The sequence below is a fragment of the Cibotium barometz genome, chromosome 54, assembly GCF_041138505.1.
Source record: "Cibotium barometz isolate CiBa-2024 chromosome 54, ASM4113850v1, whole genome shotgun sequence".
Taxonomy (NCBI): Eukaryota; Viridiplantae; Streptophyta; class Polypodiopsida; order Cyatheales; family Cibotiaceae; genus Cibotium; species Cibotium barometz.
The window spans coordinates 41,213,747-41,233,145 of record NC_141099.1 but is presented as its reverse complement, the minus strand read 5'-3'; the positions used below and the strand labels follow the sequence as shown (position 1 = coordinate 41,233,145).

General features: G+C 47.1%; 1 protein-coding gene across 1 annotated transcript in view; it reads left to right on the top strand.

Annotated features, from left to right (window-relative positions):
* The window catches only part of LOC147608162 (ribosomal RNA small subunit methyltransferase G), an 88,585-nt gene that overhangs the window by 44,632 nt on the left and 24,554 nt on the right, over window positions 1–19,399 (top strand). Inside the window, exons 2-5 of the mRNA XM_086789922.1 lie at window positions 16,734–16,814; window positions 16,952–17,041; window positions 17,169–17,341; window positions 17,488–17,557. Of these exons, the coding sequence (XP_086646048.1) occupies window positions 16,734–16,814; window positions 16,952–17,041; window positions 17,169–17,341; window positions 17,488–17,557 (414 nt within the window). The remainder of the gene's footprint in view (window positions 1–16,733; window positions 16,815–16,951; window positions 17,042–17,168; window positions 17,342–17,487; window positions 17,558–19,399) is intronic.

The window sequence follows — 19,399 nt, the reverse complement described above, 5'->3', positions numbered from 1 at the left end:
AGCTTTTCTTACACAGACATTGTATCAGATCTTGTTGTAACCTTTTTGGTCTTATAGGTCATTTTGGCCTTCTGAAGACGTTAATATATCATTTCATCATTTCATTTCTCTCTCAAAAAACAAGAGCCGATTGGCTTTTTCTTCTTTTCTCTCTCTTCAAACTGTTTAAACAATTCAAGAACATACAGCCCTTCTTCTTGCTAAACAACCAACCCTTTCTAGACCACAATCTCCATTATCACGGGTTTCTTTGATGAAAAGCAACATACTTAATCTGAAAAACAGCAGTATGCACAGAAAAATTAGCAAGCTTCTCGAACTCATACCTTTTCTTCGACCTCTTTTCTCTACCTACCGACTTGCTCGTTCACAGGCATGCTTTGATACCACTATCAAATCCCCATAGGATCTCCTCGTGGAACGCTCCTGGTACAAGACCCGAAACCTGCAAACAAACCAAACAAACAAGATGGGGGTGCAGGCTTGACTCACCTCCCAACCTCGACAGCCGTGGGCAAGCCCACAAAACTTGGTTGTCCCCACCGAGCCACGAGCTAAGCTAACTAGATGGACGTACTGACCAATCTCTACCTCGTGACATCCCATACCGCCACGAAGCTACCCTCGCGGGCCTCGAGACTGCTGTCGGCCTCGGTTGCATGACCAGGTGCACGTCTGCACTAGATCCAGGCTCCTGACCATAGAGCTCTCACAAAGTCACGTGAGACTCTATATAACTAATGACTAACCTTGGCCACCCTTTTATAGGCTCTTGGCCGGTCATCGGGCGTCCACACTTGGGCGCGCGCCCGTCCATACTTGGGTGCTCGCCCGTCCATACTTGGGTGCCTGCCCGTTAGTCTATCCCTAACTCAGCTCGCCAATCAGCCTGCCTAGCTCCAAGCTTCCCCAACCTCGAAGCTAGTCTTGTGTGCGTGTAGCACACGGTAGATACACACTATGCACATGACAAACGTGGCCTATACAAACTCACCGCTCTTATGGCCAAATCAGTAGCCGAGATGGGAGTTTTGTGGCATGCACGTTATGGACATCTGCATTATGATGTTTTATGCCAAGCATTTCGTGAAAATCTGGTAGAGGGGTTGCCAGATGTTGCGGCACGGCCCGGTGTATGTGAGAGTTGCCTTAAGGGCAAGCAGCATTGAGAGGCCTTTCCTAAGAAGGCCACCAAGAGAGCCACTACCCCGTTGGAGCTTGTTCATTTGGATTTGTGGGCCCCATGCGCACACCGTTCGTGGGCAATGCCAATTACATGCTACTATTTGTTGATGATTGTACTAGGTACACATGGGTCTATTTCTTGATGAAGACCAAGGATGAGACATTTGGCAAATTTTGTGATTGGAGGACATTGGTGGAGAAGCAGTCTGGACATTCTGTCAAGACTTTGCGAGGCGATCTTGGTGGCGAGTTCACTTCAAATCAGTTCAAGAACTACTGTGCTACCCATGGCATTCAGATGGAGTTTACCAATTTAGGGACACTGTCAGAGAATGGTGTTGTGGAGAGAAAGAACCGGACCATTGTGGAGATGGCGAGGACCATTCTGGAGCATAAGGGGCTTTCAAAGCCTCTTTGGGCCGAAGCGGTTGCTACTGCGGTTCATATTCGCAATCGGTCTCCTACAGTTGCTGTTCGCGCGGCAAGACTCCTTATGAGGCTTATTATGGTACGCGTCCTTCCGTCTCTCATTTTCGAGTTTTTGGATCTGATGCTTTTGTACATGTGCCTAAGGCAGACAGGACGAAGTTGGACGCCAAATCCAAGCGCCTAGTGTTCGTTGGATATAGCACCACGACCTAAGGATACCGGCTCTATGACCCCGATACTCGGAAGGTGGAGATCAGTCGAGATGTGGTTTTTGTCGAGACTACCCCGTCTCTCAGAGGGGGTTTCCTCTACTTCTTCTTCACCGTCCGGAGACATTGATGAGGCAGCTCAACCTTTTGCTTCTCAGTCTCCGTCCATTCCAGCCATGTTACCACGCATTCCTCCTCCCGCACCCATACCGGAGATAGCGCCTATACCCTCCTCTGAGGGGGCCCCTTAGGAGCATCAAGATGCAGAGGTCACTCAGGATCGCCCTACTAGGGCATGGCGTGTACCTAGATGGTTCTTTCAGACAGTCCGGGATTCTAGAGTTACCGAGCTTCTGGAGACTAGCCAAGATGGCTTGAGGAGATCCCAGAGACTTCAGCAGCAGGGTCAGACACGTGTGGGGAATTCGAGTGTAAACTATGCACTCATGTCGCGAGTTTTACAGGATAGTGAGCCGACTAGCATTGAGCAGGCTCTATCACAGGATGTTTGGAGGAGTGCTATGGAGGCAGAGTTGGATTGCATTGAGCGGAATCAGACATGGGAGTTGGTCCCTCGGCCTACACGGCGGAAGGTGATTGGAGTCCGATGGGTCTATAAGACCAAGTATCGTTCAGATGGCAAATTGGATAAGCACAAAGCTCGTCTTGTTCCCAAGGGCTATGCCTAGAAGTTTGGCGTGGATTTTCAGGAAACCTTTGCACCTACGGCCAGGATGACCACCATCAGGATAGTGCTTGCTCTCGCAACCCATCATCATTGGCCCATTTATCAGATGGACGTAAAGTCCGCCTTCCTCAACGGAACTCTCCAGGAGGAGGTCTATGTTGAGCAGCCCCCAGGATTCCTTATTCCAGGAGCAGAGGATATGGTCTACCATTTACGGAAGGCCTTATATGGTCTCAAGTAGGCACCCAAAGCATGGTACCAGCGTACTGATAGCTTTTTTATACAGACTGGTTTTCAGAGATCGGATTCAGATCCTAATCTCTACATCTATAGAGAAGGAGGGCTGGTTACTCTTATTATTCTTTATGTGGATGATTTGATTCTCATTGGGAGCCACAGTGCGCATATTGCTCGCACTAAGGAACAGCTTGGCCAGGAGTTTGAGATGATAGATCTTGGACTTCTTCATTTCTTCCTCAGTTTGGAGATCTTCCAGACTCGTGATGGTATTTTTGTGTCTCAGCAGAGATATGTCTGTGAGCTTTTAGAGACATTTGGCATGGCAGATTGCCGCACCATTTCTTCCCCCATGGACCCGGAGCAGAAGCTATCCTCGGAGGTAGCTAGTGACTTTACAGATGGTTCTAGATACAGGACCTTGGTTGGGTCTCTCATTTGGCTCATTCATTCGAGACCTGACATTTCTTTTACAGTGGGCATTCTCAGCTCATTCATGGCCTCCCCTTTATTGGTGCATTGGCAGGCAGCACAACGGGTATTGTGATATTTGCAGGGTACTCGGTCCTATGGCATCATGTATACCTAGGGGATTACTCTTAAAGGATGGTCAGATTCTGATTGGGCTGGAGACGTCGACACACGGAGATCGACATCTGGATTTTTCTTTACTCTTGGATCCGGAGCTATTTCATGGAGTTCTAAGAAGCAGCCTACAGTGGCATTGTCTTCTATAGAGACTGAGTACCGAGCGGCGTCTGCAGCTGCTCAAGAGGTGGTTTGGCTTAGACGACTGCTTGCGGAGATTGGGTTCCCACAGACGGCGCCTACCTTGATTCGTTGTGACAACTAGAGTTGCTTGGCAATCGCCAAGAACCCAGTATTCCATGCTCGGACGAAGCATATTGAGATACAGTATCATTTTGTTCGAGAGCAGATTATGGCACAGGAGATTCTCATTGAGTATTGTCCTTCCAAGGAAAATGTAGCGGATTTGTTTACAAAGGCCCTTCCACAGCCCTCCATGGTTCCTCACTTCAGCTGCTTAGGCTTTATGCCACACCCAGGATCTGACAGGGGTGTTAGCATGAATCATCTCCTGGTTGTGAGCCCCATCACTGAGTTAGTGGGGGACAAAGGAGCTTTGATTATTTTAGGGAGCTTTGGCTATTTTTATTATGCATTTTAGGCACCTTTTATGGGCTTTTAGCATTATTATTTTTGGCCTCTTTTGTCCTCTTTTTAGGACCAATCGGCCAGCTCCTAGAGGGGGTATATATATGCCCCCATGCTGTCACTCATCCATTCATTCACTTTTCTTCTCCATCCACAAGCCCTACCCACAGAGCCACACACTGCTCCACGCAGGGCTATTGTACTTGCTTCATTTATTCAGATTTCTGTCTCGTGTGTCTCTCATTCTCTTTCTCATTCTCGTCTCCGTACCACTTCCGCATGCACTCTGATAAGGCGCACATTGTGCGATGATATACATCCAGACAGCCCAGACAGTGGCCAGTGCTTTCAAGAAGTACTTGGCTCTCCATGAAAAGTTCCAGAAGATTTTTCTTCGAGACAATCTCCCTCCCTAGCTCCCCCCGTCCAGACCCGAGGACCACAAGATTGACCTCCTCCCAGGCTCGGAACCCCCGAGCAAGTTTCCGTATCGCCTTTCCAAGGCAATGGAATCGGACTTGGGCCGCCAACTCCAAGAATTGTTGCAATCTGGCTTCATCCGTCCCAGCGTGTCGCCATTTGTAGCACCGATCTTATTTGTCAAGAAGAAAGATGGCTCTTCTTGGTTGTGTGTCGATTATCGTGCACTTATTAAGCTGACTATCAAGAGTAGATTCCCGATGCCTTGAATAGATTATATTCTGGAGAGGCTGAATGGAGCTAAGGTATTCTCGAAACTTGATTTAAAGAGTGGGTACCACCAGGTGAGGATTGTGGAGGGGGACATCCCCAAGTGAATTTGTGGTCATGCCATTTGGCTTGACGAACGTCCCAGCTACATTCAACTGCATGATGATGCGTGTTTTTCGGGATTTGATTGGAAAGTGAGTGTTCATATTTCTGGACAACATACTGGTATTTTCAGCTACGGTTGAGCAGCATGACATTGATGTGGAGAAAGTCCTTAAGTTGCTTGAAAGCAACGAGCTCTACGTCAATGAAAAATTTTATTTATTCCAGGTGTATTACTTGGGATACATAATTAGTGTAGAAGGCATTCGACTTGATCCGGCTAAAGTGGCCGAGATTGTCACTTGGGAAGTACCTCAGATAGCATATGACATCAGATCCTTTGTGGATAAATGCCAGGCATACTCCACCCACATAGACAAGTTTTCTAATCTCTTGGGAGATCTCACCGATCTGCTAAAGGGTGTTAAGACAAGAAGGCAACGGATTCGAATGACTCCATGAGCGTTGAAGGCATTCAAGAATCTCAAGGTGGCTTTATCAGAAACGCCTTGTTTAGCACTAGTCTCGTGGGATGAGCCATTTCAGGTAATCACCGATGCGAGTAACATTGAAATTGGTGGTGTGTTACAATAGAATGGTCATCCAGTAGCTTATATGTCTCGTAAGTTACTGCCCGCAGATAAAAATTACTTAGTCTGCGATCGTGAACTCTTTGCAGTTATACAGGCCTTGAAACATTGGAAATATTTTCTTTATGGCTGTGACTTTGAGGTTTGCACTGACCATCAGGCATTATGCTGGATTCAGACAATGCCAAGTGCACAGTGGAGTGACCGACAACACCACTGGAGCTAGATATTCCAGCAATTTGGTGGTATGATTGAGTACCTTCCAGGAAAGGCCAATCCAGTGGCTGATGCTTTGAGCAGGAAGGGACAAGTGACTTCGATTCAGACCACTAGACTCGACCTTGTTGATACAGGACTAGATGACATGAAGCACACGTACGCGGATTCTGAGGAATTCGGTACACAGTGGGAACAGGCATTGGATGCCGCAAGACCATGCCGCTTTTTGATATGCGATGGTTGGCTTTTCTACAAAGGCCGACTGTGTGTCATGAAGTCGTTCAGGGCAGCTCTTCTCCATGATGCCATTACTCGTGGTCATAGGGGCATGAATTCGACTCTGGAGAAATTGGAATGGCAATATTATTGGCCAAAGATGAGGCGAGATGTGTTTACATATGTACAACACTGTGATATTTGTCAAAAGGTGAAAGCTCCTTGTGGAAAGAACATAGGGTTATTATAGCTTTGCCAATTCCTGAGGGCCCTTTCCAAGATATTTCAATGGACTTTGTCACGAATCTGCCTCCCAGTCCGAGTAAGCGTAATACTTAGTGCTTAACTATAGTTGATAGATTTAGCAAATTTGTTATGCTTATTCCATGCAGGGCTAATGTGCACTGACGGAACCCACGGTCATCCAGAGTCACTTTGTTCGTGAGAAGTTTTTTGTTGATGACATCTTGCTAGAGTTTTGTTCGACGGAGGACAATGCAGCAGACCTCTTCATGAAGGCTCTACCTTACGCGATGCCCCGGTAGCACTCCAGCTCACTGGAGAGGGGGTGTTAGCAGTCATCTCCTGTCTGTACCATAGTTCTCACAGAGAGCCTTTGTTGTGGGTGTGCCCGCCCTATACCTTTTCTCATTTTTCCCCATCTCCCCGTATTTTCCCTATTTTATTGGTCGTGGGGGGGTTGTTAGTTCTGGCCGCCTGGATGTGTCCTGGCCGACTTGGTATGCTGGCCGGCTGGAGGACTTTTCCTACTCGTGGACTCTTGGCTGCTGTTGGCTGGTTTATAGCTGGTTGACCAGCATAGGGGGGTGGTATAAATACCACCCCTGCCCCTACTCCATCGTGTCATTGGATATTGTACTAGATCTTGTATATAGAGTAGAGTTCATATAGCTTCTCTCTCATGTTTCTATGTTCTTAGTATTCCATGATGAGTTTCCATGGACAGTTTTGTATCACCCCAGTGAGATATCTATGTTTATGTTTTCTTTCTGTTTGATTTTCCATTCCATGATGAGATATGCCATGGACATTATTGTATCACTTTGGTCTCATAGGCCCATTGGGTCTTTAGTAGACGCATAATATATCTTTCTTTCTTTCTTTCTTTCTCTCTCTTCTGCGTTTGCTCTTCTTCACACAGTCCCGTGTTTTCAATTTGGTGGTTCTCTTGTGTTTGCTCATCTTCATGGTGGTGTCTTGCTACGTTGTGCTCTCAGTTGTTTGTCTCATATCCGCTGCGTATTCCGACAGATTGTAGGATGGTATATGGTGTGGAAGCATGAATTGGATGAGAGAAACTTAGAGAAGAAAGATTGGGAAGAGGAACCACGTGGGGAGCGGGAGGAGGGGATCCAATCAGCGAAGGTGCTGGAGTATCAACTGGAGAAGTAGTAGTAGTAGAGAAATCTCCTGAAGCGTCCTCTGACAAGAAACCTTCTCTGAAGCAAGAGGGCTGTAAAAAACAGCAAATAGCCTCCTCTCAAGCTGTGCATAGCAAGAGAAGAGAAAGAAGAAAGGGAGGGAGGGTGGCAAACAGAAATAGAGAAAGCAAATCTCTTAGGAACTGTGTCCTCAGCACCTAGAAGAGGGCCTCAGCCTCCAACAGCAAAAACGCAGCAGTCCCAGGCTACAGATGCAGAAAATGCAGCACTCTTGAGGAAGCCTTTGCTCCAATCAGAAAAACGCAGCATTTTCCTGCCTGTGGGTCAGTGTTTGGCTCTGAAACCATGAAAGAAAGAGAAAATTCAGGTTGTGGGCAAAAGCACAAATTGTAGACGGCTGTAGACAGTTGATCATTGCTGAAAATGAGCACGAGGGAAGCCCGTAGGTGCTTACAAGCAGAAGAGATTGTTGCAACAGCCATTGAACTTCAGCAAATATGCAAGAATGAGATGGGAAATGATGAAAAGGGTGTGATCCTTTATATATGTCCCATATAAGCTAGTCGGCCCGCTTTAGCAGGCTGACAACAGTCGTGAAGCTTAAATATGCTATAAAAAGCCTAAAAAAGATTCATAAAATGGTAGAAAAATCCTAAATGATGTTTGCAATGCAGGACCTCATAGAAATGTCTAGTACAAGCATGCTAAGGTACATGTAGACCCTCTGGAGATGATATATTTTCAAACAATTTATGCACGGCCATGAGACAAAGCATTGGCAAGCTGTTACTGTGATATGCAGCGGAAGTCTTTGTATTGGTTGATCCTGTCACACAATATGCTCACACCGTCTTCTGTATCCTGAGTTTCGTGAGTTTAGCAATCCATTTCATTTACTTCAAACTTTAAAGAGTTGAGAGAGAGATAGATGAGAACTGTACACCAGATTGGGTCCTGAATCACCCACTGAAGGGCCCCCTATCCCGATAACGAGATAGTATTTGCTTTATTACTTTAGAGAGAATGACTTTGGACTGTAGATAAGCCGAACGCAAGATCTCGGAGGATCGAAGAGCGGCTGATCTGTACACTGCTGTAGAAACACCTCAATGACTTGATCTCGAGCCTATGCACTCTTCCCAAGGGCATGAGGAAGGGCTGCACACCTGAGGCTCAAAGAAGAAGAAGGTGGACTGTTCTACACACTTCCCTAAGGCTTTGGGGATGTTCTAAATGATGCACAGGCATATGTATGCATATTATGCAAGATGCAGAATGCTTTCTGATGCAAACCCTAAGGCTTCTACTGACTCTACATGCATGAATGATTCTCTCCAAGTGGGTTAAGGGACTTAACTGACTGACTGACCCACAAAGGCTGAGGAATGACCTACGTAGCTCGTGCTTGACTTATCCTGGACTGAGGATGTACAATGGGGTCACGGCGTACGACAATTATCATCCTATTGGGTTCTAAAACTGTACAACTGATGCACTTCTGACGATGAGCCATCTTGTCACCATGCACTGAGTGCAGAGTGCATGTGACATTCCCTCCTGATTAGCTTGGCGGCAGGTTCATGGCTTCCAAGTAGTCCGCCAATAACTGGGGGTACTCCTGGAAGAACTCTTCGTCGAGCCATACGGCTTCGTGGGTGCCTCGATCTCGGAACTTCGTATAGAACCGACGAATCCGTCGACCGGAACCATGCTTCCATCGATGAAGAAGGATCTGCTCAGGCTCAATAACTTCTGCCTCGTCTACCACGTCTGGCTGCTGTTCATCTGAAACATCAAACACTTCTGAACCAACATATGGTTTTAGCCAAGAAACATGGAAAACATCATGCATTGTCCAACTGGCAGGCAACTTTAACTTCATTGAGACATCACTTATCTTCTTAACTATTGGAAAAGGGCCAAAACTACGGAATGAAAGCTTGGGACAACGTTTGCCCACTTGTTTCAATCTCTGCTTCATGATACGCAAATAGACCCAATCCCCTTCCTTGAAGTGGACATCTCGTCTAGATTTATTTGCCTGTCTGCTATATGCTTCCTGAGCTTTGGTCAAGCGGTCTTTGACTGACTCAATGATCTCGGAAAATGCTTCCGTGGTTTTATTAGCCTCTAAAGATGGAGACACCATTCTCGTCAAAAGAGAAGAAAAACGGCGACCAAAGGCTGCTTCATATGGAGTCCGTCCGACACTGGATGAATGCGTTTAAGATAGCTTGGACCAATGGAAGATAGTGCTCCCATTTGGACTGCTGGTCATGACAGTATGACTTGAGCACATCAAAGGCCAACTGATTATAAATTTCTGTCTGGCCATCTGTCTGGGGATGGAATGCACTAGACAACTGCAACTTAGTTCCAAAGTTTTCAAATAATGCCCTCCAGAAATGCGAGGTAAACTTGGAATCTCTGTCTGATGTTATGGTGCTAGGCAAACCACAAATTGGATACCAATGCTTGAGAAACAGACGGGCTACGTCCTCGGCTGTGGCCGTATGCTTGCATGGGATGAGCATGCAGAACTTACTAAAGCGATCCACAATGGTAAAACACTGAGAGTTACGGGATCCAGTGGATGCTGGTAGAGGCCCTACAAAGTCCATAGATATGTCGATGAAAGGTCCGTCGGGGATGGGCAAAGGTTGAAGTAAACCTGCCTTCTTTGTATGGGGAACCTTGACTTTTTGACAAATCTTACAGGCTTGTACATGTGCATAGACATCACGCCTCATCTTTGGCCAATAAAAGGACCGTTCTAATTTCTCGAGGGTACTGTTGATACCCCTATGTCCTCCAACTAAGGAGTCATGGGCATCGTGGAGAAGAGCAGAACGCTTTTCCCGAGTAACACAGAGACGATTCTTGTAGAACAACCAACCGTTCTGTACTGAATAGTGGCCAGGCTCAGAAGTGAGGGCCAAACTATACTGAGTACCAAACTCAGGGGAGTCGACATATTGGTCTTTCATACTATCCAAGTCCTTCCCCGTGATTTCGAGAATGGTAGCTTCTTGGACTGCCTGGATGCTGGACTTTCGACTAAGAGCATCTGCTACTGGGTTATGCTTACCAGGGATGTATTCAATCATACCTCCAAACTGTTGGAAGATTTGACTCCACCTGGCCTGTCGATCACTCCACTGGGCACTTGGCATAGTCTGAAGCCACTTAAGTGCTTGGTGGTCTGTTTTCACTGTGAAAGCCTGTCCATAAAGAAAAGGCTTCCAATGTTTGAGCGCTGTGATCACACCCAAAAGCTCTTTGTCATATACCGAATAATTCTTTTCGGCGACATCCAACTTTCTGCTGTAATATGCCACGGGTCTATTGTCCTGCTGGAGGACTGCACCTATGGCTACATTGCTGGCATCGGTGATGACCTTGAAAGGTTCGTCCCATGATGCTAACTTTAATACAGGTGCTTCTGAGGCAGCTTTCTGGAGTGCACGGAATGCATAAGTGCCTTACCTGTAACTGAGACTTTCTGCTTGCGAGTCTTCACCCCCTTGAGCAAGTCGGTAAGAGGTGCTGCAAGGTTGGAAAACTGATGGACATGTGTGCTATAGGCCTGACAAAGACCTACGAATGAACGGATTTCTTGGGCGGTCTTAGGAATATCCCAATCTAAGATCTCCTGAACCTTTGATGGGTCCAGTCGAATCCCATCGGAACCAATGATGTAGCCCAAATACTGAACTTCCGTAACACCAAAGATAGACTTTTTGGCGTTTATGTAGAGCTGGTTATCTCGCAAAAGTTGCAAGACTTTCTCCACATCTTTCTCATGCTGCTCCGCAGTGGCTGAGAAGACTAGTATGTCATCAAGGAATATGAAAACACACTTCCCAATATGGACTGCGAAAATCCTAGACATCATCTTATTGAACGTTGCGGGTGCATTTGTAAGCCCAAAAGGCATGACTACGAACTCGTAGTGACCACGCTCTGTCCTGAAAGCTGTTTTTGGAATGTCAGCTTCAAAAATGCGGACCTGATGGTAACCACTCTTGAGGTCGATCTTAGTGAAAAACTTAGCACCGTCTAAACGCTCCAAAATGTACTCTATCTTGGGCATAGGAAACTTATTCTTGATAGTGAGTTTGTTTAATGCCCTGTAGTCTACACAAAGGCGTGCAGACTTGTCCTTCTTTTGGACAAATAGGATAGGTGTGCAGCAAATGGGGAGGAAGAAGGCCGAATGAATCCGGCTCGGAGAAGCTCAGATAACTGCTTTTCCAACTCGCCCTCTAAAGTCTTGGAGAGACGATAGGGAAACCTGCTAGGAGGATCTGATCCAGGGACCAAATCAATGTGATGGTCCTCAAGGCGAGAGGGTGGGAGACTGGGTGGGAGATCGTCCCTAAGCATAATGTCCTGGTGTCTGGATAGGAGGTCTGCTAACTGAGGGACTGAAGATGTAAGGGATGCTACTAATGAGGGAGGGGCTATTTGAGCACGAACATAAAGGAGTGCTCCTTCTGCTCCCTTGCGGATAGCTCGTCGGGCCTGGAGATGTGAAATCAATGGGATGCCAAGAATGCTTCTATCCCCCCGAATCATGACAGGCTCAGGAAAACCTTTACAAATAGTAAAAGTGTCCTGCTCCCAATTGGGAATAGGCTCATACTGGCGGAACCACTGAACCAAGAATGCTTCTATCCCCTCGAATCATGACAGGCTCAGGAAAACCTTTACAAATAGTAAAAGTGTCCTGCTCCCAATTGGGAATAGGCTCATACTGGCGGAACCACTGAATTCCTAAGATCATGTCACACCCCAACAAAGGTGAGACGATGAAATCTCGTTGAAATGAGGCCTTCTGAACTTCAAAGGCAAACTGCTGTGCCTTCTGGGAAATGTGGGTGCGAAGACCAGGTGTAAACCCGTCCACATCCAGATGATATGGGACTAAAGTGCAGTTCAATTTATTAGCCAACTGGGGAGAGATGGCGTCTTCAGAACTACCCATATCGAAAAGGACTACAAACTGTCGGCCCTGGGCAGAGCCATAAGCTCGGATAAGGCTCTTCTGAGCAGCATCGCTCTCACCCTCCTGCGTAGCATCAAATACCACGGATGGTATAGGATGCATGGAAGGTAAAAGTTGAACTGCATTTGAGGTAGTAGGCGGGGCTGGAGAAGCTGGGGAGGCTGTGGCAACTGTGGCAGAAGGAGCTTTGGCAGCTTGTGCCGCTTGCCATTTGTGGCAATCCTTCTTACCATGCCCTATAATATGACAGAAAAAACATCTATTTTCTGACTGGTACTTCTTTTGCTCCTCTGGAGGAAGATAACCTCCAGTAATGCCTGCTTTAGCCTTTTCATCAGGGGTTTTCTTAGGTTCTTTATCCTTCTTACCCCCTGAACTGGAGCTATTACTGCTGTCCTTCTTAGCATCTTTAGAAGATGCGTTACCTTTCCCTGTCTGTGCAGCTGATTGCTGCTGCTGGGGTTTGGTACTGGACTGAGATGACTGCTTGGGCTTGCCCCCGTTGAGCTTCATTTCTTCATTCTGAGCGAGAGTCAGAGCCCGGTCATATGTACTTGGTTCAAAGTTACGAACTGTGAACCGAATGTTGGAGTCCAATCCACGAATGAATTGCTCCATCTTGGCCTGCTCAGATAACCCTAACTGCTGTGCTAAAGTAATAACCTTACCGGAAAACTGAAGCACTGGGGATCCGTTCTGTCTGAGTCCATAGAACTCGTCTTTCAGACCGGTCATGTACTGGGGCGGGAGAAATCTGGTCTTCAGGTCATGGACAAAGATGTCCCAGTCAAAGGCTGTGACACCTGTGGCCTGGTCAGTATGAATACTAGACCAATGCTGCCACCAAGTGACTGCCTCACCAGTGAGATGGGGAGCCGCTAAGTGGACTTTGTCTTGAGGGTCTGTGATCCTAGCTAATGGAAAATGAGCATTAAACTGATGAACAAATTGATTAACTGAAGAATGATCACACTTACCATCATACTTGCTGAAATTCGGTTGACTGCGAATGATGGTGGTTGCTGCTGCTGCGGGATGCTGGCTGGTGACACCTATGACTGGGGAGACTGAGGAGAGCTGCTGATACCTCAGGTGTATGGCCTCCTTTTCCCGTTGGTGTTCGAGTAACATACGTTCTCGATCAAGCTCACGTTGGTGTTCCCGAGCGGCGAGTTCAGCCTGACGCCGGTCTTCTTCGATCCTGCGTTGGGCTTCCTCATAGTCCCGTCTTTCTTCTTTTTCTCTTCTCCTTCGGGCCTCGTCCTCTCTCCTTTGTTGTTCCATCTGAAAGAAGAGGGAGATGTAGTCGGGTGCTGCTGGAGGTGTAGAAGGACGTGCTGCTGTTGCCTCCAAGAGTTGGAGACGCTCCATGAGTAGCTGGTTCTGAGCTCTAAGAAGAGCTATGGTGTCTGCTGTAGGGGGAAGAACGAGGTCTCCTTCGGGGGAGACGTCTTCCGGCTGATGAGTACTCTCTCCTGTAGACATGATGCTGAAGTCGGTGGTCGTGCCGGAACGCAATCTAACCATCCGAGGATGCCCCCACGCTAGGATACGGTGTGTGTGGACTATCTGAATTTGATACCAATGTGATATGCAGCGGAAGTCTTTGTATTGGTTGATCCTGTCACACAATATGCTCACACCATCTTCTGTATCCTGAGTTTCGTGAGCTTAGCAATCCATTTCATTTACTTCAAACTTTAAAGAGTTGAGAGAGAGATAGATGAGAACTGTACACCAGATTGGGTCCTGAATCACCCACTGAAGGGCCCCCTATCCCGATAACGAGATAGTATTTGCTTTATTACTTTAGAGAGAATGACTTTGGACTGTAGATAAGCCGAACGCAAGATCTCGGAGGATCGGAGAGCGGCTGATCTGTACACTGTTGTAGAAACACCTCAATGACTTGATCTCGAGCCTATGCACTCTTCCCAAGGGCATGAGGAAGGGCTGCACACCTGAGGCTCAAAGAAGAAGAAGGTGGACTGTTCTACACACTGTTAGAATGCTGAAAACACATATGAATGCTGTGTTACCTTCACCAGATGACTGCTGAATGTGTTGATGATGCATAGAAGGCTGGACACTGATGCAAACAACAGTTTCAGGGCTGGAAACTGCTGTAGACTGCTGATTCAGGGCTGGATACTGCTGTGGACAGAAACGCAGACCTGTAGGAGTGCTGATGGACTGAAACGCAGCAGTTTTGGGGCTGCTGGACAGAAGCTGCAGGGTACTGAGGCTGCTGGACAGAAAACGCAGAGGTCTTCTGCTGCTGGACAGAAAAATGCAGGTGTCTGGAGGCTGCAAACTGGCGTTGAACTGAAGATGAACTGTGGACTGAAACAGGGCCTGAACTGAGTGCTGAATTCAGGGCTGAATGAGGCTGAGGCAGGCACCTAGGGCTGGGCTGAAGCTATGGATCTCAAGGGGCTGGAGAAGAAAGCTTATGGGCACTAGGGCTGGATTAGTCTTAGGCTGAAAGCAAGAGAGAGGAGAGCTCTTAGCACAATGAAGACTGAATGAGCAAAAGAGGCTCTAGGCAAGCCTATTTATACTAACTGGAGGTTGGTCATTTAATAAAGTTAATATTTATAAATGCCCAATAATGCAAATAAAATACTAATAAATATGGAAAAAATACCAGATAAATCCCAGTAAATTCCCTAAGGCTTTGGGGATGTTCTAAATGATGCACAGGCATATGTATGCATATTATGCAAGATGCAGAATGCTTTCTGATGCAAACCCTAAGGCTTCTACTGACTCTACATGCATGAATGATTCTCTCCAAGTGGGTTAAGGGACTTAACTGACTGACTGACCCACAAAGGCTGAGGAATGACCTACGTAGCTCGTGCTTGACTTATCCTGGACTGAGGATGTACAATGGGGTCACGGCGTACGACAATTATCATCCTATTGGGTTCTAAAACTGTACAACTGATGCACTTCTGATGATGAGCCATCTTGTCACCATGCACTGAGTGCAGAGTGCATGTGACAGTTACGCATGTGTTCAAGTACTTACAGGGCACCTAGTCTCTTGGTTTGTTCTATGCTAGGGGAAGTGATTTTGAGCTCCATGCTTATAGTGATTTGGATTGGGCTGGTGATTAGGACACAAGGCATTGCACAAGTGGGAATTGTTTTTTCTTTGGGAGCTCATGCATATCATGGTTGAGCAAAAAGCAACCTATTGTATCTACATCTTTATGTGAAGCTAAGTACTGGGCAGTTGTCACTACTCCAATTGAGTGTGTATGGCTGACCCAATTGATGATAGATCCTCGTGGGAGTCAGTAGTCCAGCCAATCCCATTCTCACTGACAATCAGAGTGCTATGGCTATAGCACGGAATCCAGTCTTCCATGCTCGCACCAAGCACATAGGTTGTACGATGATGATGTTCACACTTTGTATCATTGGCTTGGATTTGACATTCCATGTTCATAGCTCTAGTCTTTGTTTTCTTTTGTACCATGATGAGATTACATGGACACTATTGTATCACTTTTGGTCTCATAGACCCATTGGGTCTTTTGAAGACGTATATAACTTTCTTTCTTTCTTTCTCCGCTGTTTTCTGCCCCCATTTCCTGCACATTAGGGTTAAGCCTAACCCAAAACATGGCTTCATTGCCATTACATGACATCTTTCGAGAAACTGCAAGCAAAACTAAGGGTGCTTGACTCTTTGTATTGGATAATCCTCCATTCTCAACGCTTGTACATCTTGTTCCTATTGTCCATTGTTCTTGGCATTCAAATGAACCAGGAGCTTGGAGTTTATGTCATGGCTGGTGACAACTGTGAGCTCACAGGAGCCTAGGATTGGGCACGTGGTTGGCCATTGCGGATCAGTTAGCTTGTTGTGTTCAATGTGGTGCTCTTCAGAAAACACAATGTTACTACCTTTGGGGTTGCCCAAGGACGCAGGAGGTTTGGTGGAGGATCCTTCACCCGTTTACAATGTACATCCAAGCCTAGCATTCATAGGACTATCACCTGGGAGCGATTGCTTGGTGTTTGGACGAGGAACTTTCGGGCACGACCTTTGGAGGCTTTCATCACAGAACCCCCTCGTGCACCTTCTAGGGGTAGGAATGAGATGGCTGCTTTGGTGATTGAGATGAGGCATATTAGACCCAAGACAAGACGACCACTAACAACCAGATAGCGACAGGCGGCCGATATAAGGAGACAACACGGGACAACACCTCACCTCAGCTTGACCTAGAGGAGCTCATTGTGAGCAGAGGCTTTATGCTTGACCCGAAGGAGCTCATTGTGGAGGTGCACAAGGAGAGGCTTTATGGAATCTGGATACATTTAGCCCTCACCGACATGCAACTAAACTTTCCTACACAGCTTCCACTATTCTTTTCAAGTTTATTTCTTCTCTCTGTTGAAGTTTTGTTACATGCTATTGTGCATGTCTCAGGTGCACTACTGATGTATTGCCATGGTCTCAAAGGCCCTTGTGGTCTCTTTGTAAGACGTTAATAAAATTTTATCTTTTACTGAAAATTATCAACTCTTATCATCTCTAAATGTGTCTTTCCGATTGCTGTGAAGGCTGCAAAAGTGAGGTGGCCTACGGTATTTGCCGATCTAACTTCAGATACAGAAACCTGGATCTTAGAGAAAATGCGTATGGTGAGCATTTGAGGATGAAGTGTCTTTTCTGCAGATTTTTCTGTCTCTATTGTTACATCCAGCTTCCATCTTTTGCATAAAGTCTCATTGTTCTTGGCCCCATTTGACATTACAGCTTGATGTTTGCCTCTCAACAGGTCCGGCCAGTGGTAGAGACCGGATACGAGAACGTGTTACTTGTACGTTTACTGTTGGAATTGAGGATTCCTGGATCTCGTCAATCATCAGTATACAACTTTGGCCCTTGTTTGCCTTTTCCTTTCACAGGAAGAAAGTAACAAACAATAAGTAAACGCAGTCAATGCCTCAGAAAAGGCTGCAATTATCTGATTTTGGCAACAAATTGTTGTGAAGGTAGTGGCAGATGGACTGACTGTAGATAATATTCTGGAGCAATGGGCGAGTATAAAGCTCATGATAATGAAGGATTGGGGCGAGACGAGTCGAGATCCTTTAATTGATCTCTTTGCAAAGGTTCGGGATGATTGGATCACCCATGATTTGCAAGGATGGATTCGGGCCAACAGGTGCATGGATATTTTGAGCTGCATGAAAGCTGCTTCTGCTTATACTATATCAAATTGACCTGCAAGTCTTTGTGTGGCTACCTATCACATGATATGGTTTGTCTGTTTATGTGATTCTTGCTCTTGTGAATGATTTGTTTCTGCAGGTTCTATCCTGGAGTTACAGACTCCCTCAAGTTTGCAGCTTCGAAAATTTACATTGTCACAACTAAGCAAGTTACGTCTCCTTTTCCTGTTATTATTGGTCAAATATAACGAGACACAATCTATAGATACATGCATATATGCATGCATACATACATATGTACTTAGGAGCATGCATGCATACAACATACAACAGACAGACAGACTGTTGCGCTTTGGGACAGTCCCAAAGGCAGTGTTGTTTGCGACTCTGTGGAATGGCTGCATCCCACAGACTGTGCTGGTTGTCCTCCGATGGCCAACCAAGTGCTGACAGTGAGGCTGCGGTGGGCTACCTGCCCAAGGAAGAGTGTGACCTTCCTAGGTGGATAGCAATGCTTCCAAAAATATCGGAGGAAGCAGGAGGAGACGCCTTGGGAGGCCCAGTGGATTGCCACTGCTGGGGTACCGTCTATTTCGTGCATCTGGATCCTACGACCTATCCTGCTGCGTAATGAGAAACGGGGGTGGTCGGGCTCTCCGGGCTGAAGGGGTCCTGCCACTCCCACTTGACAGGGTCCCATTGGACACACGTCTAGACAAGCATCAGAGGTTGGCTCTTTTAGAGCCAAAATTGCCAAGATCTGTTGTGGGCCACTTTGCCTGGAGGAGGGTTAATGTGCCAGTGGTGATCATGAAAGCCAATAATTCTCACCCACTAAAGAGATCAGCTGCTGGAATCCTTGGCGGGGGAGAGGGTCAGTCAGCCCCTGCAGGCCGATTGAAACGACGAGTGCAGGCCCCCCTTCGGAACGGAGGACTGCAAGAGGAATATCATGGCCAGTGAAGGAGCCTAACCACTCCCGCAGGGGGGGGGGGGGGGGGGGGGGGGACTGTAAATGTGTTTGACAATCCTTGGCAGGGGAGAGGTCAGTTGGCCCTTGCGCCATGTGGGGCTATTGAAAAGATGAGTGCAGGCTCCCTTTCAGAACCATGGACTGCAAGAGGAATATCATGGGGAGTGAAGGAGCCTAACCCCTTGGGGGTGGGGGGGGGGTGGGGTGGGGTCGGGGAAGGATCCTGTAAAGGTGTTTGTCAATCGGGGGGGATGGCTGAGTTGATGGCGAGGATGATCTCCTCTTAGCCCCGAATCCCAGCATGGCAGGCTTGGTGTCCTGTCTGCTTGCAAATGAAGCACTGTCTGAGGAGACCTGAGTTCGAATCGGCCCCCTTGAAGGAGGCTAGGAAGCGTGATGTCCTGCAAAAGAGCCTCCTGAGAGGCTATGCATACTCTGATGGGAGGGAGTCAGCCACCACTAAGGAGGAAGTTTGAAAGGATTCCAAGAGCTGTCCAATCGATTGACAATTCACTGAAGGAGGCGGTTATACTCCTTTTAGAGGCCAGGGAAGCAAACCATGACAGGGAAGCCCGACAGTCCTGCTAAGGGGTTGGATGTGGGATCGAGGCCGTGGTGCCATTGGGAAGAATGCCTGAGCTGTGTGTATCACGATGGGACTCTGATGTAGCACGATGTCAACAGCAAATGAATATTGGTGATTTTTTTGGGCTCGCAATGAGGGCTGCCTGGACCAAATCTCGAATCTGGCTACATGCTAGGCGGCTCCCCACGAGGCAAAACAATGAAGAGGCCTCGAGGGAGGATATTGTCGATGCCAAGAGCTGAAGGTCTGCTTCAGAGAATAAGCAAGTGGCAGGCTCTGGATCGATAGTTCTCACGGCCTGTGGGAGTGGAGAAGGTTTGGCTTGGGCAGAAGCGACAATGCCAATGAAGGGATGGGCGGTCGAATTGAACAGAATAAGAATTTTCCGTATGCTCATGCAGGCAAGAAGCAGGAAAGGCTTATCTATGCAGGAGAGGGGAGAAAATGGCAAGGGCAGAGAAGAAAGCGTGCAGATTGGCAGGTAGTAGGAGG